At 37.7% G+C, this 26899-nt stretch overlaps 1 protein-coding gene across 5 annotated transcripts in view; it reads right to left on the reverse strand.

Moving 5' to 3' along the window:
* Window positions 1-26899, reverse strand: part of SUGCT (succinyl-CoA:glutarate-CoA transferase) — a 310973-nt gene that overhangs the window by 251988 nt on the left and 32086 nt on the right. For all 5 annotated transcript variants that reach the window (XM_065665717.1, XM_065665718.1, XM_065665722.1 and 2 more), the window contains 2 exons: window positions 19206-19297; window positions 12640-12783 (listed from right to left, as the gene is read on the reverse strand). In XM_065665717.1, the coding sequence (XP_065521789.1) occupies window positions 12640-12783; window positions 19206-19297 (236 nt within the window). The remainder of the gene's footprint in view (window positions 1-12639; window positions 12784-19205; window positions 19298-26899) is intronic.

Consider the following 26899-nt stretch of genomic DNA (forward strand, 5'->3'; position numbering starts at 1 on the left):
CCTAGGAAAAAATACGGCAAATAAAATTTAACTGCTGCCAAAAATCTATATCCATATATGCTAACTACAAACACAATGCCTTATTCCTGAGTACTCTTGGAAAACACTTTGTAGTTGGATTTCAGCTGGACCTTATTATAGCCCAGTGTCACTTCATTCAGCTGAAACGCTGAACAATGTCTAGTCTGTCCTTCAGCCCCCAGGAAAATATCAGCAATTAAGGAAATGGATCTTGGAATACACAGAAAGAACCTTTTCTTCTGGTTTGCAACTTTCCTCAGCAGCATAGAATGAAACACACCGCTATTTCAGAGAGAATTTAATGAGTCACAACCGTGTGTTATTGATTAATAACACATACCCGAGACCCATCGCTCCTGTCATTTTTCAGTTTGGGGTCACACTCCATAGTGATATTTTTTCTGCAACAGCAAATGGCTTTGCAATGATGATAAAATATTAATCATTAGATATTCTTCTGTATTTGTGTGTGACACTACACAGCTGCTATATTCCACACAAATTTCACTGACAGGTAGGATGCATCCAGTACATCAGGCTTTTACTTTTAAAGACAAAAGAATGCCCCCTGTGATACAGGCATTTAACTTTGCACACTTCTGGAAGGAAACAGTACCCAAACTTAACTCTGGAAGGGACACAGTGAATTATAATCTAGGGAAACACAAATCCTAAGATATTGGTATCAAACAGAATGGAGCCAAGATTTCACTCCATTTATTTGTTTAAATTCTACACTGTAGAAAAAGAGGTATTAGTTTCATATTCAAAATTCTTCACAAGTATCTAACTATCCTTTACAGTCGTTAAGCCAATTGCTGAACTATAAACATAAGATAACCCCCCTGAACATTTCTACAGGTATCATACAGAAAACAATGTTTTCAACAAATTCACCTGTACTTCAATATTCATTCAGTACCTCTCTGCTAGAGACACTTCTTGCAGTACAACTCTGTATGGTACAATCAGTCTCTCAAAATGAAGTTTGGGTACCTCTGTATTACATAGTTAGTTAGGTATTTTTACATTTATTCTTAAAACTGTTTTCCTGAAACCTTATAGACCCATTTCTTTTATCCTTTAATTAAGAACTAATCCTCAGAAGTAACCCATGGACTTGTAACATTAAAGCAGATGTAATACAATGATACAGACATCTCTGTATTCATTTGCTTGTAGAGGCAGATCTATGCACCATAAATACGTATTATCAAATATCTACAGATGTTTCTTTATTTCACTTCAATAAAGAGAACACACATTTCAACATTCCTTTCTGATATTACTGATGACGGCCAAATCACATATTTGCGTTACGTACTTACTTAAACCAGAACAAAAAGAAAGCTGCATTAAGGTCTGAAAAGTTATGCTCAGTTTATGATGGAATCAGACAGATGGGAAACAAGATATTAAAAGCCACAAGGTCAGCAGACAAAGAGAAGAGACAGAATTTCAGAAGATTTTTTTCAAGATAGCACATCAAACGTAATTTATTACAATGAGTTCACTGAGTCAATCAATCATTTACATACAAGTTCAACAAGTGCATATGTATAACAAAAGAAGACAGGTAACTGGAAAGAGGAGAAAAGAACATTTTCATTATATTCTTTACTTTCTTCTCCTTCCAATTTTGTGTCTGCTTTCCTGCCACACAGCTTAACAAGGCTTTGACTCTCAGCCAAGTTCATATTTTTCCCCCCCTCACACTTTGCTTACTTTTTCTTATAGCAGGCATGTAGACTGTATTTTAGGAACTCTGAGACACGGGCATTTTACAGCAGCACAGATAATTATTTTATACTGTACTACTGAACTAGTAACCCAAATATTAATTTATAACTTAGTAGAAAAATTCATCCTGCAAAATGTCAGTGCCTTCTGTTCTGCAAAGGCCAAAAATCTTCCACTTAAACCTTCTCAGTACTTCTGGGGAGATGGAATAATGATCTTTACAGCAGAAAAATTTGAACACAAGACCACAGTCCTCCTTTGGCATACGCTAACAAACATCTCAAAATCACTGATCCTATGCTGGTATTTACCTAAAGACTGATTTTACTGGTCTACATGTTTTCCCCCTTCCATGTTGCAATAAATAGTTTAACACTAATAAATCAGCATTTGAGACTGATTAATTCTGGTTTTGTGGTTACCCCCCTCACTCTCCTCATTTGTATATTGCTATCAAACCTGCTTCCATGGACACGTGCATGAGGTGACCTTTGGCTCTTGCTTCTTATAATCCCAGGCTGGTTTGTGTTGGAAGGGACCTTAAAGCTCACCCAGTTCCAACCTCCTGCCATGGGCAGGGACACCTTCCACTAGAGCAGCTTGCTCCAAGCCCCATCCAACCTGGCCTTGAACACTGCCAGGGATGGGGCAGCCACAGCTTCTCTGGGCACCCTGTGCCAGTGTCTCACTACCTTCATAGTGAAGAATTTCTTCCTACTGTCTAAGCTAAATCTTTTCAAGTGTTTGTTGTTCTAGGGGTGGGGTTTTTTTCATTAAAAGAACATCAAAACCCTCAGTCTCTACCAAGAAAACCCTACTCATCCAATTGAAGTCTAATTACATTTAGCCACAAGGCTTAATAAGGGTAGAAATAAGTTCTTACTAATCTACAACCTCCTCACTGCTGCACTGACAGTGCACTTTGAGGAGGTCTGCAAAAACTAAAAATGCAAGACTACTATCATGTAGAACAGGGCTTACTATTAAAGAGTCTACACTCCCCTTAGAAAATGTCTGTGGCCACATTATGAACACTGAGCTTTGGGTAAAAAGGGTTTTCTTCTCGGTGACACTGATTTCTGTTAATGTGAACTTCTAGGAAATTATCATCAATTCATCTTTCACTAAAGAAAGCTCTCCGCACTAAAGCATCAGCAAATGGTATAATCCCAGCCATAAGTACAATCTTATGAAGATAAAATCAAATCCTTAATGACAACTACAATTTTAGAACAGGTTTCACATTAGATCCTGTCTTAGGGCCTTCCAACCAGTCACTTAAGCAGGTGTTCAACTTTATGCCAGTAATGACAAGCACTTTGTGGAACCTGCCAGTTAAAGTTAGCCCCTCAACCAAAAGACACACATCAAATCACAGTCACAGAAATGATGTTTTAGGAGGTGCTTCATGAACTGGAAACAATTAAAAAACAGATGCAACGAGGAAAAACAAAGGTAACGTATTTGAAAACCCGGTCTTGAGCACAGATTCTGAGAGGGAAAGAAAACTGAAGTTTTCAAACTTTCATGTGACCAATTGTTTGGAATTTCACTTTTCAGTGTGAAAATGATGGCTGAAAACACCTTTTGCTTTATAAAAAAAAAAAAAAAAAAAGAGTTTACACTACATAAATACAGACAAAATGAGGCAGCTCCAAAAACACAAGGCACTTGCCTAGCAGAGAACTGCTAACCAAGTCTATTGAAATACAACAAGAAAAAGAAATGATCTACAAATGATTTTTCTATATGAGCTACTCAGAGCTTATCCAAGACCAGAATGAACCCTTACTTCTGCGCTTCCCACAGCATGGCAACCACACGCTCCTGATTACATTTTCTTGATGATAATAAAGTGCTAATCAGCTTTTTTCTGAAAGTGTAAAAAAAACCCATACTACTTCAACTACTGAAAAGCTCCTGTTTCAGATTCATGACAGTACAGGAACAACTCTAAGGAATCTGTCACCTAAAAAATCTATTAAAGAGAATATTCAGGTTTAAAAAAAGCCATGAAATCCAGAGTTAGTCTGTACGCTCTGTGCAAGATCTCGGGGCACTTATACACACATATCTTAATCATATAGCCCTATACGGGTTTTCTATTGAACTTCTGACCCATTTTATTAGTAGGTACTTACTGAACATTTACTTTTAGCTTATGCAGGAATACACGGCCCAAACACTCCACCGAAACTCCTAGAGAGTCCCTACGAGCCTTTACGCACATCGCATGTCATACACATTGCACCTTCTGCCACCCTGAGTTCCTTCCCTGAAACAACGGTGATTCATCTGCCGGAGTTCAAGTTTCCACTGCAAAGAACGAAGGCACTGAGTTTCTCAGAGGAAAATAAAAAAAAACCAACCCATCAACGTATTTTCCCATAACTTGTTCCTGGAAACAGATGAATCGTTTTAATAGTAACTTTGAAAACAAATCACTTTCTGGCAATTCCAAGACATGGAAAATTCAGCCAAAACAGTAAAAGCTTTGGCAAAGTTATAAAAACTAAAATCGGACTCTGATAACAGGCGTATCAGACAACGTTAACTCTAAGTGACATTTAACTATAAATGACATTTCCTCAAGTCTCCATCTTCTCTGGAGGAATATATAGCCACTGAAATATTAAATGCATTGCGTTCTGAATTTTCATACAGCTTTCCTAAATCCAGGCAAAATGAAACAGAAAAAGTTTCTTCTGCTACATTTTATGCAGTTTTTTAATACTAAAACACATTTGCTTATACTATTCCTTAATTACAGCCTTTCCCACCAAGAACCTATGCATTTGATATGAATTTCAACTCATCTGTTTTTTAATTCTACGTAACAATGACTGGTTGTATTTCATTGACTGTTCAGAATCACAGAATGGTTTGGTTTGGAAAGGACTTTAAGATCGTTCAGTTCCAAACCCCTGCCATGGGGACACCTCTAGTTTGAGAGACACCTCACACCAGACCATGTCCATCCTGCCCCTGAACACTGCCAGGGATGGAGCATTTACCACTTCTCTGGGCACCCTGTGCCAGCACATCTCCACCCTCACAGTGAAGAACTTCTTCCTTATATCCAATCTGAACTTCCCCTGGCTAAGTCTGAACTCTAATAAAACAGCACAAGCGCTCAGATTGGTTTCTATTTGTGCAAAGAACTGCAAGCATCCTTGCAAAACACAGAACAATTCGAGTTGTGGAAGGTGTGCTCAGGTAGAGGAACTCCTCTGCTGAGTGACTGAGCTTTGGGAGGAGATGAGTAGGTTGAGGAATATGAAGAGAGTGCAAAAGACAAGCTGGAGGGAAGAAGACTGGTCTGGGTGAACAGAGAGTTTTGGCTGGAACTCAGGAAAAAAAAGAGTTTATAAGCTTTGGAAGAAGAGGCAGGCCACTCAGGACTACAAGGGTGTAGTTGTGAGGTTATGCAGGAAGAAAATTCGAAGGGCCAAAGCCCAGCTAGAACTTAACCTGGCTGCTGCCTTTTATGGGAACAAAAAAATGATTCTGTAAATACATTACTAACAAAAGGAGGGCTAAGGATAATCTCCATCCTGTATTGGATGTCGGGGGAAATAGTGATAAAGGATAAGGAAAAGGTTGAGGTACTTCATGCCTTCTTCGCCTCGGTCTTTAATAGTAAGACCAGCTGTTCTCCGACTACTCAGACACATGGTTTAGTGGTGCACTTGGCAGTACTAGGTTAATAGTTGGACTTGATGATCTTGAAGGTCTTTGCCAAGCTAAATGACTCTATTCTAAAAACAGCAGCTACATTTGACAGCTGAGAATGAAAAGAGCAAAACATCAAAATCTGTTTGTCTGGAGGTTATTTTTCTCATATAAAAATTAATCACCTGTGAGGACAAGCATCAGAATAAACACAGCAATTTTTCTTAATATTTTTAATAGGACACTATCCAGAGGCTCCAGTTTGGATGCTACATACACTTTGTGAAGGATTCTATTGTTTTATTTAATCAGTAATAAAGATGCCTTTCTACGGGAAGCTTCCAACACCCAAAAGAAGCTGTATTAAGGCACTTTTCACTTCGGATCTTCAGATTAGAAACAGTACAATAAAAACATGCACACACCTAAACATCTACAGCACTCAACTTTTTGCCTCCACATTTATCAGCATTAATACTTGCACAGAAAAAAGCATCTCACGTGTGTTTGTCTGTTCTTTACAGTATCAATTTCATCTCACTTGTGGAGAACTGCCCTCCACAAAAATAACAGTAATTTCAACAGTCTGCGCTGCAGCACCGCAAGCAAGATTTTGATCATCCCATGGCTATTTGGTTGGGTGAGAAATGTGCAAATATACCAACCCTATCATCACAGCCAAACCAACTTTGGTCATAACATTACTAAACAGAAAAACACTGGAATTATTTGTAACACAAAGATCTCTGGAAACTACTCATTAAGTACTTACCTGCTAATGTACTATAGGGACAACACAACAAACAAATCCATGCAATGGAATGAAACATATGAAATAGGATTTTTTACAACACACAAGACTGTATTACTCAGCCACTGCTGCAAGAGAGGTACCATTCGACTGCCCCCAACGCAGACGTGGTTCGTCTACTATGTTATTAAGCAGCATACAAGTCAGAGAAATGTGGTGCAAGGTTCTATTTGATTTGAGAAATAAATGGGCTACTGTTACCAACAAGTGGAGAGTCAAAATATGGCGCTTCTGCCACAATGACAATAAATTTGTAAATGATTCTCTGAAGAAGGAAGTTTTTCCTTAATCAATCTAAACTTTTAAAAAATACCACAAAACCCCCAAATACTGTATTACAGAGGAAGCTTGAATGAAAGCAACTGACATAATTTTTATCAGAGAAATCTAATACAACAAATACTCATTCCAGAGAAGGCAAAGGATTATTACAAATAACGGAATTCTGACTTTTAGGTAGAGTTTAATGGGTATCTGGTCTTAAAGTCCTAAACAGGATTCTGAACACACTTTTTTATAGCTTTCACTATAATACATAACTAATAAATTATGACCTCTGGCCTAATCATATGCTACTACTCCAAAGAGTTTGTCATTTAACTGATGAGCCATAAACCATAGAGTGTTAAATAATACAAACATGGAGAAGCACAGTCATGGCAGCGGAGCTCCATCAGACCAAAAAGAACTCATAAATTTGTTTCAGCGTTATCCTTTAATTCACATTTTTTATGAATTATAATCTACAGAGAATTTCCATCAGAGCTATCTGAAGCAATCAAACCAAGCAGTGTCGACATGTTAGCTAGTATTCCATCAGCATATCCCAAAACAACATACTTGTTACGGTTTACTAGATTTCCAGAGGTTCAACAGCACATAGAAATCAGTTGTTTTCCCGACTTAAAATTTTCCATGACATAAACTTGAAACCTCTTCCATCAAGTTACAGCCCTTTTCCATGCTATTTACATTAATAAATAGTGCACAAGGTGTTCAAAGGTCCTGTCCCAATTTGACCAATTTACTGAATTACTTCTGAAGGTTTCTATGAATTTGGAGGGAGAGGTGAGCTTCTGGGGTACACTAAAAATGCTTTTTCTGCTACTAGTTGGTTAAATCATTCCTGTTTCTTTCTAACTACTCTGGTTATCCTTTTTCTCTGAATACTTAGCATGATTCCGAAATATGATCTGCTGGTAATAAAACTACAACAAACATCTTGATTCCATTTCCAGAATTACACCCTTATTCAAAGGTCATCTAAATAATAAACTCATTAAAGGAAATGTCTTCCTTTGTCTTCAAACTCTCCTACCCATTCCAGATAGCCATTTTCTATTTTTTCTGTGTATTAAAGGGGCACACATTTCTATCTCCTTTGAAGCCTTTCTCTAATTGATGACAGAGGTAGCTCGACACGGGAAAATGAAGCTAACACATTCAGGATTAGTTTCATTACCAAAAGAACAATAGCAGCAAAGACAAAAAGACACAGAATTTACTGTCAGATCGCAGCTCTCTGGGTATGTATTCTGTTTACAGAGTAAAGAAAGCCACCAAATAAATCCAGATCCAGTTGGAGTATGATCTACCAACGACTTTTTGCATAACTAATCATTAGAAATCACAACACACATTCCACAGAGGCTAATATTAAATTGAGTTACTGTCATGTTAGTATGGTCTTCTGGTCTATTCAATAAAATTCTAGCTACTTTAAACCCTGAGGGATAAGTTCTGTTCTTAGTTATACTGATGTCCTCAGTGGAAACTATCAAGCATAGTAGCCAAGAAGAGTGTTTAATGCACAGCACATATTTAAAGAAATGTTCACATTGATTCAGATTTTATTATCTTTCCATATCAGAGCTGTGCAGTGAAAAAGACAATGGCTCCATACAGTGCATACACAATTATGTATCATAACAGAGATTAAGAATACAGTGTTTTGCAAAGACGATGCTTTATAAGCTTGTAAAACAGAAACACTTATTCAAACCATACCCAAAACAACTGTGTAAGAGTCCTCCTAGCTGGCATCCAAAATCACCAGCAGCAATGACCTCTAAATAAAGCAGATTTTCTTTCTGAAGTCAGTCTACTTGCAACTCTCAGTTAAGCAAGGAGAGAAGCAGAGATGCAACAAGATGCAGTCAAGACACCTGAACAGCATTTTAGTTCCAAGATCGGTATTTCTTATACAACTTGCTGCTCAGGAACTCTGTGATGCCATTTATATCCTACAGGCAGTTTGCAAGTGTTACCAGTCTAAAAGGTATGTTATAAAAGCCCTGAAGAGAGAGCACTAAAAGCACCTTAAATAGATAAGCCTTAAAGACAATCATCTTGTGGAAAAGTGGTGCAGAAATAAAACCTAATAGTTTCTAAACCTCAGCATCATCTCAGAAAACTAACTGCCAAACTAAAGCACACAGACGGAATACAGAAAATGATTTATACCACTTTGCTCGGTTTTTCTAGGGTCACTTCAAATTTTTGAGAAGATGAAGCGCTCACTACGGCAAATACAAACTAAAACATATTAATCAGAAGCAGAGAAATGTCTGATGAACAATCATATAATACAAACAATATTAACCACATTATCCTGTCTGTGGAATCTGGGCCAAAAAAAAACTACACTCCAAAATTACAGAAATGTAAAATACTTCTCGCAGATTTTCAATCCAAGAGAAACCAACTTATTACAGTATTTGTCAGAGCCTGGTTGTAATTAAATACAGGAAGGATATTAAAACTTCCAAGAGATTTTTTTTTAAGCCACAACAGAAGAAAAGGCACAATTGCATAATTGGAACCAAATCCAAAACCCACTTCCTTCTTATTTACTAGCATCATCTAAAGGACACTATTTAGATGCTGAAAGGTCTGGAGCTGGCAAATGTAAATCATCTACAAGTCAAAAATTTCAAAGGAATTGGATGACATGGGTTAAAAGTTTATAGATGAGAGATATAGAAAGTTAGTACTCACTGCAAAACCACATCCTAGCGGTCACCGTATCTCTCTTGTCAGTAAAACCCTAGAATTCTATTCTGTTGTGCAGAAAAAAGCCTCTCTGGTAATAATGAGCTACTACAAAGCTATAGGGCAAAAGTGTTTGATACACAGAATTTGAAAGAAAGCTGTCTTTTTAAGCTATTATACAAATAACATTTCTTTAGAGCACAGGATTTCACTTATCATTTGGTTCTGCACAGACCAGTTCAATACTACACAAACTTGTCAGTCAGTGCGATATTTCTTTAAAAAGCTCCAGATCGTTTTTGTAGGCAGTAGAATTCAGTTCAATGCTCTTTGTCATTAGCATATCTGTGTGGGCAATTAATACCAAAACCATCTTCCAGCCCTTCACCCCTTGAAAAAGAATAAATTTCCAATCCTGTTGCAGTTCTACAAGGCATGCAGAAAAATGACAGCACAGACGTAGATGGGCATGGACGTGCTGTAAAATAAAACAAGCTGTTCTCAGGGATTTAAGCGTTTTAACCCCCGAGTTTCCTTTTTGAAACAAAGTGATTCTGTGATCAACACTGCCCAATGAAGACATATGTCACACTTCTCAGTTTAGATGAAGGGATGGACAAAAGGTCAAGCATGCTGCTGTATTAGCTCAGCACATGAAATACTGACAGAAGTTTCAACCAGGTCCCTGCTGTTTTAACATTTCTATAAGAAGGATGTTTTGGGAGTGCTTTTGTTTTACAAGCAGGAAAAAAGATTCCTTTGTCATTAAAAATTACTATATTCCAGTGAAACTCACACTGAAGGAAAAGTTACCATGATGCATTTGACCTCAGATCCCACCATTAATCAGCTGCAGTAAGAACCTAACAAACTAAAAGTCTACAGCGTTAGGGTCCTTATTGCATTGGCAGCACCTGTGAGAGACTTCAAAAGGCAATTCTTTTTAAACACCCATCACACAAGGAAGAGCTAGCTTTAGATATCTCAGCCTGGTATGTAAAACCATAATCCCTTTGAAAGCACAGATCTTTCAGGAGCCTGATCGTATCACAGTAATCATCTACCTTTCCTTTAAGAAAAACATTACCAGCAGAAGTACTGCAAGAGCAATTTTCTCCTTACATTAATTTTTAGATTTAGATAGTACACTCGCCCTTAAAGACTTACAAGTAACAGACAGTTTTGCAAAAAGAAAGAAAACAAACCAGGAAAGCTAAATGTTCTCAGAGAGACTCAGCTCTCAGTTATTTTCTTCTTCATTTTAACACATTTTTTAAATGGGATTGATCACATGAGCTTATTTTTGGTACCCCAGCACCTCATCTGTAAATATTTCTTTCCGATTTAATAGATGTTCTCATTACCGTGTTGGGCCAACCACCTAAAGTTTATTTGGACTGAAGCAATAGGGTTACCTAAAACAAAATAGCTGTTTTCTGAATGCCCACACTCTATTCTAAAATACCAACTCATTTCAGTTTAATTGAGGCAACACTGAAATAAATAAAACCTTATTTTGCAATAAGAATGTGCATGTATGGAATTACTTCTTAGTAATTTTTAGGTAACCACAATTAGATAAGAAATATGGAATGAGTTTACAAAAAAAAAAAAAAATCACTAAACTGTCCCTTCACAATATACTACTCCTTCAGGGAAGCACACAGAAGTCAAATCGCCTGTCTGCTTTGTTCACTAACATTTATCCAGGTACTTGTTCCCTTCCTTTTCTGTGTTAGTGAGAGCCCTAAAAGATAATGATGTGGAACTTCAGATGGAAATTATGCAGTATGAGAACACTTCTGTGCCTAGCCAGATCTATCCTACCCAAGGAAAAAGATTGCGACAAAGTAAGGCGAAATAAGAGTTACACCACCACCTAACTTAAACTCTTCCTAATTTCAGCATTCGATAAATATCAAATAAAAATCAAGAAGGTTCCACTAAAAAATAAGCCAAAAAACGCAGTGGAACAAGGAGTCAGAAATAACAGAATTAATCTGGAAATTAACAGAAATTATTGGAAATTCCATTAGTAAAATCTGAAATTAAAAGGACTAAGAAGGAGCTGCCATAATATAAAACACTATGATACATTAAACAAAATACCCCAAATTTCCATATATATACAATACATTAAGAGCTTAACATACATCTAAAATAGTTTTCTAAACTGCTTGTTACATTTTTCAAATCCAGACACAGAATTTACAAATACACGTAAGTATGATGAAGAGTTCGGTCCTTGCAAACATTTCTGAAACAAAGCAAAAAATCTGTGTTGATTTAAACAAGGACTTCCCCTCCTTCCCCAGTCTGATTTCAGGTATTTAAAAAGCAGTAGGTATTAAAACAAGAGCAACCTCAATCATTAGTCTGAATGATTCTTATCATACAACGACAGAGGTGGAAGGGACCTTTGGAGGTCATCTTTTAAAACCTCCTGCTCACACCAGAGCCAACTTCTTGCACAACAGGCACTCTATCAGCATGTACTCACATATCACACACTTTATCTCCCAAATGAACTCACAAGCATAATGTAAAGAAAAATACAGCTGAATAAAGAATAAAATAATGGAACACTGTATTACCTTTGATGAGTACTGCCTACTGTTTTGATGCATATTTTAAAATGGAACCAAAAATTCCTACGCATGATATACACAATTGCTATGAGCAGGTATCTACATAAGCCAGATAATCTATCATCCAATCATACACAGCTCATATAAATATCACTTTCTTTTTTTGAATTATAAATCATTGTGCCAATGGTGCTTAAATGTTCAAGGATAATTTAAAGTTCTCATTATTTGTGGTATATGGTATACCTTCCATGATCAAACCATCTTTGTCTTTACAATTTTTATGAGATTTGTCTTTAATGTGACTAGGGAAAACACTGCATCTTCAAGCTTATTTTGTACTTGAACTCCCAGAGCCAAAAGGCAGACCTCCTGGATTATATCACTTTGACACTTGGGTGATAATTGATTACTCAGGGTGATTTTGCACAAGTCATTCAGTCACTCTGGTATTATTATTACCCAGTGCCACAACCTCCCTTCCTACAGTGGTTTCACCATTTATGCTTGTCTATCTCAAACTGTCTATTACAGCTGTTACTTGTAATCTCAAGGATACTACAAACTTTGATTACCCCATATTTTCAAAGAACTTGGAGGTCCTTTGTAAAAACTAAAAACCAAAGTTAATTTAGCAGTAACTATAACCACATCATATAAAATGGTCACTTACTAGAGTGGCAGAATAAGGAAACTGTCACTAATAGCATTATTGTTGTCATCAGTTGTATTAACTAATTTGCATTATTTTATGTCAAAATAATATTACTAGATTCAAACATCTACACAACTAAAAGTAATGTTTAAAACCCATACCTGAGATGACAAGAGATTGCAGTCAATGTGCAGTCCTTTCCCTGTCTTATACCTCTGAAGTAAACCAGCCATAATTGCTCCGTATGTATACAGCCCAGTAGCAAGATCTGTCATAGCTACTCCTGCTCTAACTGGCTCACCATCCTAAAGAAAAGAAGAAAACACCCCAAAACAAAGTAAGACAAACAATAAACAACAAAAAAAAGGGTGGGGGAGGAGGGGAGATGAGAAAACAGAGGCAAATTATTACTGATGTAGTACATTTAACACCAGACTCATGAAAAAAGTGCTTACATGCTTTGTCATTCCAAACTGAAAGAAATGAGAGTATCCTTGAGTGAACTGAAGTATAAAAACTACCACTGAAAACCAGATATTCTTACAGGATCTACACAATACTTGCAACTTCGTGATGCTGCAGAATGCAAGTTGTGAATGATTTATTATGCTGTTTTTGGCCCTAATAACATAATGCTTCTACTCACCAATGCAAAAAGAAAAGATACTGATAGAGACAAGAGAATCCAGGGAAAACTGAACTTCATTATGCCTAGAAGACAAAGGTCTAAAAGATTTCCACAGTATGCTGACCCAGTTCTTGTGTGTTTGAAAGGAAGAACTATACTGCTTTGCTCTTGCCACTCATTTTCTCCCTCCTCTTCTACCACCTCCTTCCCCACCCCGCCACCAAACCTCAGGTTTGTATTTTCCAGTATACAGACTCCAGGCTTCTAGGGGAAAATCAAAACCAACTTTGCTTTGTTTACACATGTACATATTTCATACACAAATGCATGCAAATTCTTGACCTCCTGACCAATAATCACTGGAAAGTTGTTGGTTCAAACACGTTTTTTCAGCAGATCATCCCTTTTTCTGGCACCAAGGGACAAATCTTCATTTTACATCATGTATTTTAGAACTTGGCTAATTAAATGGCACAAAATATAGCCCTTCTACAATCAATGGCAAAAGGAACTAATTTCAGTCAAATTAGGCTTCTACATATGAAAAGCGCTTCTTCTGAGATGTCCATTTGCCACTTGGAAAAGTCTGAGGTCAGATGCTCAGATTCAGACTTTAATTAGTCATGTCTAAACTGCTATATAGAATCATACATTAAGATTGCAAGAGAGTTATGTTCACACTCTGCAACATATAATTCCACAGCAGTCCATCAAATTTCTACTTTTCCTTGGTCTTCCTACCAAGATCCATGAGTAGCTGCCATTTGTCACTCTTTTATCATCCTCTAATGTTCACCTGTGCCATAAACCAGCCTGTGACAGGATGCACAATTCTAAGTACTGTGAAATGGATTCATTCCGGTTTTAATCTCTATCCTGCAGAACAAGGGATATGAAGCTGCTTTATATGAAGGGTAAATCTACACGGACATAGAAATAACCTTCCTTTAGACAGCGTTTTTCCCAGCATCGCAGTACTTTTGTGCAGTTAATGTTATCCTAGTTACTTGAGCAAAGTAAAGAACTATACAGTAGCTTTGATTCATTGTTTTATAAGTAACAAATACCGCTACCATCCCTGCCAGCCAAAAGTGGTATTAATGATCTGTTAGAAGGACAAGATGTAGCCCTAGTCAGGGAGAAAGTGCTTTAAGCAATCAAAGCTGCCATCCAGGCTCAAGGGCTGGGCTGACCCCTAACCAGGGACAGCACCAGGACCTGCCCTTTGTTCATTTGAAAAGATAAAGATTCATTCCAGTAGAGCAGACCCTTTTTTCCCCATCTCTGTGTTTTGCTATTGCTCAATCTTATCACCAGCTTACACTTCAATTCCTAATTTTTGCTATTTGCCAAATTCCTTACAATTTGTCAGCACATTCTGGCCCAGAGATAGCCACAACTTCCACATCTTGGAAGCTTCCTTTCCCAAATATTTTTGTGTTTAGTTTGTTGGGTTTTTTTACCCACTGACATAATTTTTCTTCCCAAAATTACATCAGTAATATAAAAATTATCCTTTAAAAATGAAAATTGTTCTGAAATGACATCCTTAATAAAACCATTCTAACTCCAGTAGTCCTTACAGATGGGAAATAGCTGTTGAAGCTAATACAAACCAGCAACAGCTATATTTTTTCAACAGCAATGAGCTATATGCCATGTATGCTCTTTTGTTGCAGTTGGTTTGGTTTTAAGCTGAAGAACGGCCCCTCTGGTATTGTAGATCCCATTCATGTCTTGCTGTCTCATGTTCAGTAAAACGTTTCTTTAGCAAGCAAGAATGCACCGCTATAGAGATACTCTATCAAAAGTGCCTGTAATAATCCACTTGGAAATGGAAGGGGATTTGTATCCAAATTGGGTTTTACTTAATTAATTACAAGCTATTGCCTCAATGAGTCATAGACATTTTCAAAGGGATATTCATCTGGCACTGATGTATCTGAATATACTAAGAAAAAGCTTTCAGTTCATCAAATATAAAGTTGGAATGTAGTTTTTAACCAGGAAATATCTATAAATTATGTCATCCAAGACAATAAAAGTGTCATCGGTGTAAACTTCGTCTTTTTTGCACGTTTTAATTTATGTAAAGAAACACTGAATGCGGCCTGAAATAACCACTTTCAGTCAAAATGGGTTTACGGTACAGATTTACACAAAACAGATCTCCCACAAATGCAAACGTTCAACAAACACTTTGGAACTTCAAGTTACACAGGTGCCCCACACTTCCAACACAGAGGTAATCAAGTACAGGGTAAGAGCTTCAGCTCTACGCAGGTTTCTACACAGGAAAACATGGTTTAAAGACAGCATTCTACTGTGCACTGTATGTCTCTGTTTTCATAAAATCAGCAAAAGCCCACACTAGCACAAATGCAGTTGTTTGTGCCTATTCTGCAATACTGCAGAAGTTGTAGCTTGATTTTTAAGGCTCAGAGCTTTGCTCAGAAGCATTTCAAAGTAATGAGCATTGTCATTTCAGTAGCAACTATTTCCTACCAAAAAAAAAGAAAAAGCAAGCTATTCAGAATTTCCTTATGCAGGAATCTTCACTCAGAACTTAAAAATCAGATGTACAAAGCACATGACCTTGTTTCCCTTTAAAGAGATTTACACTGTGTGCCAAATGTGATGTTACTGTGTATCTTTCGTGCATTCCACACTAATTTTATCCCTTTAATAAGAAGATACTTTGGATAAAATACACACATTTTAGTCAGAAAATTCTACCCTATTCCACTGTGGTCTCTTAACCACTTCAAAAATTATAGCGTTACATGAAATAAACTACTGAAGAAAATGAATGTTACATATGTGACAGACTTAATGAAGGTTTAAGTTTTGCTGAAAATCCTGTGTTGGTAATACATTGATTTCATGGTTTAATATTAAGACATCACTGACTGGAAGAGTGGCCTCAGTACCCAATGAAGTTACATGATCTCAAGCAGTAAACTACTTCCCAAGACATTAAATCAGCAGCTAGACGGTTGGAACAAACTGAAATTTACAACATCAAATTTCTCTAAGCTAAGACGGAAAATATATTCCTATTAGTTCCAGCCAGTTTTAAAGTGTCAAATACAAGACAAAATTTCAGTATCCTATTATTAAAATGCTTTGTGAGGAGCTGCAAATGTGTATTAACATACCTCAAAGCTAAGCACCTCATTGATGTATTTAGGTGTTTTGTTATTGCTGGTCGAATTCATTACAAGTTTCTTTACTGCATCAGCTGACACCTCTAAGACCATCCTGCAAGCACATTCAATGTCTTCTTTACTGAAGGGAAGATTCCACAGAGCACTGTTACACTGAGGTTATGCTGGTTAACCATAGCTATCGCAATACAATACAAAACCAGCATGATTTGTTATAACTTTTTTCCCCCAGTTCATAAGATTGGTATTTGCAATTTTATTTTAGAGGGGGAAAAAAAAACCCTACTAAAATATCACAGAATCCCAGCCTGGTTTGTGTTAGAAGGGACCTTAAAGCTCATCCAGTTCTGACCCCCTGCCATGGGCATGGACACCTTCCACTAGACCAGGTTGCTCCAAGCCCGTGTCCAACCTGGCCTTGAACACTGCCACGGATGGGGCAGCCACAGCTTCTCTGGGCACCCTGTGCCAATGCCTCATCACCCTCCTACTACAGAATTTCTTTCTACTATCTAATCTAAACCTCCCCTCTGGCAGTTTAAAGCCACTCTCCCTTCTCTTATCCCTACATGCCCTTATAAAAAGTCCCTCTCCAGACTTCTGGTAGATACCCTTTAGGTACTGGAAGGCTGCTATAACGTATCCCTGGAGACTTCTCCAAGCTGAACAAGCCCAACTCTCTCAGCCTGTCTTATATGCTTCAAATGATGTTACCTTCAGTATATAAATTCCATGTTATCAATAAATAATTCAAGGTTTAGTAAAGAAAAACAGCATAAAAAAGTGAGTTTCTTTTTTCTTCTTTAGCCACTTTTCCACATGCTAAAACAAGGTTATCTGCTTTTCTCAGAGCTACTTTTATGGAATTTTAAACACAGCCCAGTCACATGAACATAAATGTAGAACACGGAATATTTTACTATTACTAATTGTTTTAAAATAACTTTCAAACAAGCACACAGTATGATTTTTAAAGCCACTCAAGTATATTTTCATTACAGTAACAGAAGGCACATTTGCTTCTTTGGAGTCAAGGAACTTTAAATGACTTGGCCTTTGAAACAAAACTGTCCCTCTGTACATCAGAAAATGATTTGGAGAAACTGATGAAATACTGTATGACCAACTTCAAATAAAGAGAAAATAAAGAAAGCAAGTCTTAGCATATTTATTTTAATCATACAAAGGAATGACTAAGTTTGAATGAATTATTAAAAGCCCCCAGTGAATACAAAGAACTGTTACTAACAATGATTAAATGATTCCTATGATTACATTGCCTCAAGTCCTGGTGAGGTGATGTGAACATCTGGATTTCCACTGTAGACGTTAACACAATCTTCTAATAAAATTCATCTTCATAATGGCCACGGAGGACTATTACTCTCATAATACAACTTAAATGCAGTTATTCAGTGTAACACTTGTATTTTCTGTCATTGCCATACCATTGTAAAGCTTTGCAAGAGTCCTGTTTTAACTTTTTTCAACGTACTTTCCTTTATTCAACTGGTACTAACAACATTTACCTCTCTCTCACAGTCTACACTTCCACTTAATTTTGTTTGGCATATTTTGCGGTGTGCCTGAAGTTTCTGGCATTGTAGTGGAAGTACTAGCCTTCACTCTACAGACACCAAGGTCAGAAAGTAAATATTGCTGACTTTACAATTACTGTGATCAGCCACTGCTTTACACATTTGAAGAGAAGTACCCGTAAAGCCTGCACTCAACTTGACATCTTCTCATGTTCTGAGATGTCACATCCTATGAGTATGTATCATTACCATTGCAGCAACAGGCAGACAGTCTTAGGGTCTTAAGACACAAGGCAGAAGATGTTTCAGCTTACTCAGTCAAAAAATGCTTGACTTTTCTTTGTTCTTTTGGTGGGTTTTTTTAATAGAAAGGATTACTCTGGTAACAATAATTGCCACAAGCACAGAGTTGTGATGTTTGTCATGGTTCTCAGCAGAAAACAAATCTACTGGCAGAATATTTATCCTGCAGTAGAGTTACGTCCAGAGCATGTGTGGTTTGCTTTCAACAACCTAGTTAAACATGAATATCTGACACTAAGTAAAGAAACTTGAGGAACTCTTTGTTTATCTAGGGCAGGCAAGCATCATAAAGATCTGCACTACTGCTTCCAGAGTATCAGGAGCACCTCCACAGAAGACTAGATAATGTTCATGATGCACGGAACAAACTTGTACCACTACCTCACTTGAGACAGACATTTGGAGACCACATTCCCTGCATCCGTAGGTGATTCAAGACAGCTTAAGTAAACGCCTATTTGACCAGCATTTTTCTGAGGTGAAGACACACATTTTATGTATGCCTGGAATCCAGATATTAAAACAGCTCTGTAATGCTTCTTGCACTACTGCAACTACCAAAGACCTTGGATATCAGTGGGAAGAACAACAAAAAGCTTTTCCAGAACCACTAATGGCATCTCTCCACTTATTTTCAGGCAGGATGGATGAAAAGGCAGTTTGTCAGAGTTATCTGGGTGGCTTCACAATTCCCTCTTTAAAGAGGAAATATCAGTATCAAAGCACAGATGAGACTTCCCATGCATAGGCATGGCTCCACCATTCAGGTGTCAACAATGTGTCTATTACAGCTCTTGAAGTGACTACAAGTGGCCACTAACAGACTAACATAAATCGACAATTTATTCTCTGGATATCTAGGATACCAGTTTTCTTCCCTTTTCTGTTTCTCAGGCATTGGCTTTGCAAGCCTGGAGTGAGACAGCTGGACATAAGCACTATAATTTTCTTAGATTCCCAGAGATAAGACCTCTTGTTGGACTTTGAAGGGCATAACAGATGTGTTAGCATAAGCTAACTTGCTCCAAGGAGCATCAAGTTTTAGTATATGGCACAAACATTTTAATAAATGTGTAAGTTGAGCACCTTACCTCATGCCCCGTGATATGCATGAGACCAGAAACAGCAGCTGCAATAGAGTCATATCCACCTCTCTGAACCATTGGACCAGTCTGACCATAACCTAAACCAGGAAGACAATAATTAATAATTTAATCATGGACAAGTACAACATAAACATATTACTATTTTAGTAATATGTACTATTTTAGTACAAAAAAGAACTAACTAGCATTCTCCATCAGCTTTTGTTCAGAGTTATCAGATTGTACAACCAATGAATGCTATCGTATTCTATTTATTCCTGCACATTTTTAAGAGTAATCAGTTGGATTTATGCTGTGCGGGTTGATGATGTGTTTGATCTTTATCCTAGATAGATTCCTGGCCCTGCTATGTTTCATTCACTTTAGACAGAATTCCTTTTGTAATTTGCTGGGTCAGCTGAAGTGGGAGTCAGATGTCATTTCAGAGACTCTACGGTATCTTTAGTGGCCTTCACCTGCTGTTCAACAGAGCCATGTTGTCTGTGTTATATCTCCAAACTGCCATAGGGATATCTTGAATTCCACAAGTGCTACTAAAATCATGGCACTATGGTTGACACATGTATTTTTCCCCTCCTTACTTTTCTTATTTTATTCCACATCTACACAGAGCTAACTTCAAAATAAAATACTGTTTACAACAGAGGGCAAGGCTGGCCCTTTAGCAAGTACACACAATTTGTTTCCCATGAGTTAGAAGCAATGAAATGCAGACTAGAGAAAACTAAATGCAGTTTTATTCAGCTAGAGAATTAACATAGATTAACAGCTGTAGGCAGAAGGATGTTCTCTTCCTTTTCTCTACTTTGACTCATCATGTTCTTCTAAATAATCATCACAAAATCTTCCAGCTGAGGAGGTCTTACAGGATCAACTGAAGAGGTTACAGTACCACGTATCAATCCCATTCCCCTGCCAGAGATTACTGCCCATCAATTACAGCATAACTTCATAATTTAAGGCTGAAATTGGACGCAGTTAATGTACCAGGCCTGTACAATGTAATGACCTTAAGTGATCAAAGAGCCAAGTCTGGTTTTCTTCTGTGGAACCAGCGACCAACACAAAGGGAAGAAGCCAACACAGAAGGAGCAACACCTTTGGTTGCTACTATTAAAACTAACAGAAACCATCGAACCCTTAAGAATGAGATTTAAGGGTCTCTCCTCAAAGAGGTAGCGAGTTTAAAAGCTATTCTTAGGCTTTCTTTTCCCTTGTCAGTTACCTCTAGCAGAAATTCCCTAACTACAAGAGCAAACAGGAGCTATTTGTCACAGACAAGATGCCTAGTGTGGCTGGCACTTTTAAGGTAATGTTTCTGTATTACTCTTAGCTGTGAGGGCAGTAACAAAACAAATATGTATCAACATCCACTGCAAGATAAAACTTCCTGGATCTCCTAATTCCTTTTAATTATTCACCCGCAATAATCTTCTCTATATACAGACAGCCTGTTTGGTAGACATGACAGTCTAAACACTGGGTTTGTTGATTACAGCTCACAATTAGAAAACATTACTCATTGGAGTCATCTTCCGCAGTTCCTCCAGTTGGACCAATGCTGTTTGTATAAAATCCATAAACGACTTGCAGCGAACAGTGCAAAAGAACAACAGTTGCTTCAAACTGAAGTTAAAGCTCTTTGTTACTCCGATATTTAGTAAATAATATGAAGCAAAATGCTATCCACTAGCCATACTGATTTCCCCATAAGATCACAAGCTATTTTAATTACCTGATACTTTTACAAATGCATTAGATCCACATTGTGCAAAACTCAACTTCAGCACTCCATGTCACAATACTACAGCCAACACATTGACTTTGTCAATGTAGCCTCAAAACAAGCATTACAGAAGAAAGAATTAAACCCTAGCAAATAAAATACGGCAGATCCACCCAAAAATGCTCTGCAGGGCTCTGACTAGGCATACAACATTATCTCATTGGAATGAACTGTAGCACTAAAATCATTTAAATGTGTGGGGCCACTTCAAAAACAGAATCTTGCTCAATTAAAAAAAAAATCAAAACAACTTTAACTGATTAGTGAAAAGCACATTGAAGTAAGTGAGAAATTATGTACTGGCCTCAAGGATTAACAAAGAAAAGACATCTCAACACGTCTGCTCACACAAATGTTTTCATAAACAGAAAACATGTGAAAATTAAGCGTTCTGTACATAGAACAACTATAAAATGCTTTGCAATACCCTCCTGTTAAGGACAAACACCCACCCCTCAAATACTATATTCAGGCAACAAGGCATGCATTTTTCTAGTAGTATGTTAGCAATACAGGGTTTTAAGTCCTTTTCACACATTATAACAGCTTGGTTTCAAAATAAAAATTATTTGGTGGCTTGCTATTTAAAATCAGAGGTTCTAAAGAGTGTTTAATTAGTTTTCACAGGTCACAATATATAGAAAAGAAAACACACAATACCGCTTCTGTTCCAAATTCTGAATTGGCCAAGCTAGTATGGGAACAAAATCTGATGTCAATGGAAATTGTTTGCTCTAAGAACCATGGACATACAAAATGCCTGGAAGAAGAGGTAGCCATCTAACTGTAAGAGTTATGTGACAAAGAGCTATTGCTAAAAATGAAAGATCTCATTATCCAGGCAAAAAGTAAAGGCTGAGCATTATTTTAGTAAGCTACACAGGTCAGTGGAGCAAGCCAGTGCAGATGTTTTCAAAATAACTACTAATAGAAACCAAAATGTTTAAAAAACACAAGATTATACTCAGAAAATTTTCTGACTGATGCATGGATCTCACACACACACACATATATATAAAACTTATTACAGATATAAAAATGCCACATGAAGTTTATATTTCACCCAGTACCCCATGTTCTCACATTTGAATTCAGCATACAAAAGCAAAGATTTGCAATTACACATGCTTAAACCCAAATATAAGTTCCTTTTTTATAGAATCATAGAATAGTTAGAGTTGGAAAGGACCTTAAGATCATCTAGTTCCAACACCCCTGCCATGGGCAGGGACACCTCACACTAAACCATGTCACCCATGGCTCTGTCCAGCCTGGCCATGAATACCGCCAGGGATGGAGCATTCACAGCTTCCCTGGGCAACCCATTCTGGTGCCTCCCCACCCTTACAGTAAAGAACTCCCTCCTTATATCCGATCTAAACTTCCCCTGTTTAAGTTTTAACCTATTGCTCCTTGTCCTCTCACTACAGTCCTTACCTAATGAATAGTCCATCCCCAGCATCCCTATAGCCCCCTTCAGATACTGGAAGGCTGCTATGAGGTCTTGTTTTAAAAAAAACTTATTTAGTGGCTTATCAAGCTTATACAATGGAAAATACTTAAGGCTAAAAAGAGAATCCCTGATGAATACAAAAAGAAGAGATTTTACAGCGATGGTCTCTGAAGGTGAGACAAGGAGGACACTCTTGCTCTGAACTACCCTCCTAGTGGAGTCCACCTCCAGAGGCTACAGTCAGTACTTAAGAGGACTCTACCGGTAGAGAATTTATTGTAGTCCCTTAAGCCCAGTTAAAGTATTTTTATTTTAGGAAATATATTTCAGAAGAGAGACAAGACTGTAAAACTTAATTTAATAAAACTGAGAGTTTTTTTAATTATTAAAATCATTCAATTAGAATGATCATAAATCATTCAACAAGAAATCTGGGAGGGACTTTTTACAAGGGCCTGTAGGGACAAGACAAGGGGAATGGTTTATAACTGACAGGAGATTGAGATTAGACATTTGTTAAAAATTCTTCTCTACGAGGGTGCTGAGGCGCTGGCACAGGGTGCCCAGGGAAGCTGTGGTTGCCCCATCCCTGGCAGTGTTCAAGGCCAGGCCGGACAGAGTTGGGCACAACCTGGTCTACTGGACCAGGGGTTAGAACTGGACGAGCTTTAAGGTCCCTTCCAACCCAAACCATTCTGCGATTCTGATTTCAGATGGAGAGAGAGCAACAGAGACGCCTAATCTCATACAAAGATTTAGATTTATGTGAAGCAGAACCTGGAAAGAACAAAATCAAGTTGCACCCTCCTAAGTCCCTGTTCAACTCCCAGAATCCCTATTCTACATCTTGCATTAAGAAGTCAGCATATATTCAGATACCTGCCACAACCTAGATCTCAAAATCGTTGCAGTGTGAGCTGGTTTGCTCTGCTACAACATGTAAATCAGTTTCTCAGTCAAACTGAGCTAGAAGACCAAATAACCCTCAGTCAGATCTCCAAGTGCCTCCTAATAATTGTCATTGCCAAAGCATTATTTAATTTGCATAGCAAGCATTTGAAACCACCAGAACACAAACTCCAGCTGTCCACTGAAGGACTGTTTGCTTACTCAGCACAGTCACTTATATCTAACTCCTCCTATTCTTGTCCCAACCCTGCAGTCAAGTCTATCTTCTACATATGAAAGTGTACCTTTGCTGTCTTTACCTTTCTGTGAGCAAGAAAAATCAACTGGATATGATGCAAGTATGAAGAACAAGCTGTACAGGCTACTTTGTACTGGCTTCAAGGAAACACAAGTCTTCAGGGTAAGCATTTACCAAGTGAACGCCACAGCTTTCCACCAGCAATCCTGTACCATCATCGCGGACAAGAACAGAGAAAGGACTGGACTGGCTGTATAAACCATCCTCTGTTTTTCAGAACATTCCAAGTGGTTAAAGATAAATTTGCAGCTGGAAATTCTGGAAGACTATTCTTAACTAAGATCTCCACTATCTCTTTGTTAGTACCTAATTTTCTTTTTTTCTTCATATTTGGGGGAATATGCCAACTAAAGTTTCATAAAATAAGGCAGCTAATATGGAATAATGCAGCTCACAGCTGTTCTAAAAAAGCCTCAAGTTGATTGATGGCCAAATCTTTGATACAGAGCAACAAGAGAAGGTTCAAGATGCCTAAAAAATTATTTATCTAGAAGAAGTGAAAGATAAGCACATCAAGATAAACAGTAATTTATCACAGAATCACATAACACCAGGTTGCAAGGGACCTCAAGGATCCTCTGGTCCAGCCTTTCTTGGCAAAGCACAACCTAGACTAGATGGCTCAGCACCCTACCCAGTCAAATCTCTAAGTTGTTCGGTTCTGGGGAATCCACCACTTCCCCAGGGAAATTTATTCCAATGGCTGATTGCTCTCACTATGAAAAATTTTCCTTGTGTCCAGTCTGAATCTTCCCAGGAGTCACTTATGCCCATTACCCCTCAGCTTTTCCATGGGACTCCTTGTAAAAAGGGAGTCTCTATCTTCTTTGTAGCCACCCTTTAAATATTGGAACACAGTGATGAGGTCTTTCCTGAGCCTTTTCTCTTGGCTGTACAAACCCAGCTCTCTCAGCCTTTCCTCATACAGCTTCCCACTCTTTGCATCATCTTTGTGGCCCTTCTCTGGACCCTCTCCAGCCTGTCCACATGTTTTCTGTACAGCAGGAACCAAAACCAAACCAAACACAGTATTCCAGGTGTGGCCTGACAAGCACTAAGTAGAATAGGGAAAAAAAAAGTTAGAACTGCACCAAGATCCTCATTGCTAGCTGGTGGCGTTACAGAAGTAACTTTATGCAAGACACTAACTGCTATAGTTTGAAGATTCTTTTGGTAAAATGAACTGGAACAAATAAATTTTCTATAAATATTGGCAATATATATCCATTCCAATTAAAACTAAGAGTGAGACCACTGCTATTAGAGAAGTGGCTGCCCCATCCCCGGCAGTACTCAAGGCCAGGTTGGATGGGGCTTAGAGCAACTTGGTCTAAGTAGAAGGTGTCCCTGCCCATGTCAGGGTTTTGGAACTGAATGAGCTTTAAGGTCTCTTCCATCCCAAACCATTTTGGATTCTATTATCCAATTAAATTGCACCATTATTAAGACATCACAATTCCTGACAAAGGGAAGGACTGAAAGTATTTATTTCCCCCAAATTTTTCAAATTGGATCAAACAGACATAATAAAGACACTCCTCAATGGGAAATAAATCTCAGCTACTTCTCTGGGGTTGGTGCGACATTCCTGCTCTGATGAAAGAGGGCCGGTTAATCCGAAAAGCAGAAGCCACCTCTGACACAGTGAAGCTAATCATTTCTGTGTTTAGTGTACAAGTGCCATGCGATGGCACTCGAGCTTTGGAACATACCGCAGGAAAAATATCCGCAGGCATCATATGGGATAAAAGTTTAGGGAAAAAAAAAACAACATGTCATAACAAACTACTGCTAGTTTATCCACTTTAAAATGGTCAATATATTCATCACATAAGAGACATACTTTGCTTTGGAACCTACCCTAAATGATTCTGTTCTGAGAGACTGAAATAAATATTATGAAGTGAGAAAGGTCAGGCTGGAGATTAGGAAAAATGTAATAACAGTAAAAGCTGTTAGACTGCACAAAAGTGTTATTAGTGAAGCTGCCAAATGCCAGATGCTCAAAAATGTCAAACTAAATTTAAAAAATCCAGCAAAAACCGTTTCCAAAAAGAACTGTTAGAAAAACAGACTAACGTGTCTTTCCAGGTTTAGCTTTATCATACTGTGTCAGCTACAATATAGCTTTATTTCATGTTTGCCAGATGACAGTGGGATTTTTAGCTACATTTACAGCAGACATTCTTCATAAATTTTAAGAAAGCAGGCAAACCAAATAAACAACTTTGTTCCAGACAAAGCTCCATGTGTCTTTAGATCCTACGTTATTCCAAGCCATGTACTGAACACACATTTGGACACCCTGCTTCCTTGCTTAGGAGTTACTGACGATATGATGACAGGATTCCTAACATGTATAAAAACAATTCATTTCAGCTAGGAGCTGCCTAAAAGCATCTGGGATAAAAAGGCCAATGTGTTGCAATATTGTCACTCAAAGGACAATCACCTTAAAACCAGTATTTTTGTGTGGGTCACCTTACATTCATTTGGGATTTTTACAAAGGTTTACAAAGATGCTTCTTCATTTCTCAGCTTCTTCTACATTCGATTGGTATTTGACGAAATTTAATGCTTTCCCCAGAACAGTGGATCACAAACACAGTTTTTGCCTTCCACAAAACAGCAGAGAAAGTAGTAAATCTTAAAGAAGCAACTAAAAATACAGGAACTGGAAGGGAGAGGAAAGAATTCGTGCCACACCTGAAACTGCTACTCTCCTTTCTTCAGTACAACTCACTTTCAAGCTAATGATGGCCCTGTAATTAACTACTACAGGAAAGTCTGACCATGATTTTCTGTGGCACAAAAAGAAAGGTCAGCATTTCTCATTATGACCTTTGTCCAAAATATTTGTATCACGTTCTAGAGAAAACCAAAAGCCACCATTTCTGAACTTCTTCATGATCTGATAGCATGATGAAGCTTTTTAAGACCAAATATAAAACACATTGTACTAAGAGGAGAGGAAAAACCAACATGGAGACATGCTGTCAACACAGACCAGTTCCCTGTAGCTCCATTCCCACAAGACAAATGACATTATAAACTCAGCCTATGTAGGATATTCTGAGCAAAACATAGAAAAGTATGTTCAACATAGGCATTTCTACAAATAGGAACTAAACATTGTCACAAATTCAATCCAGATAGATGGCTATCCCTGCTGAATAACAAATTAATGAGAAACACCTTTTGACTTGTTCTGGTGCCAAAAGAAAACATTCAAT

The sequence above is a fragment of the Lathamus discolor genome, chromosome 2 (genome assembly GCF_037157495.1).
Source record: "Lathamus discolor isolate bLatDis1 chromosome 2, bLatDis1.hap1, whole genome shotgun sequence".
NCBI classification, from domain to species: domain Eukaryota; kingdom Metazoa; phylum Chordata; class Aves; order Psittaciformes; family Psittacidae; genus Lathamus; species Lathamus discolor.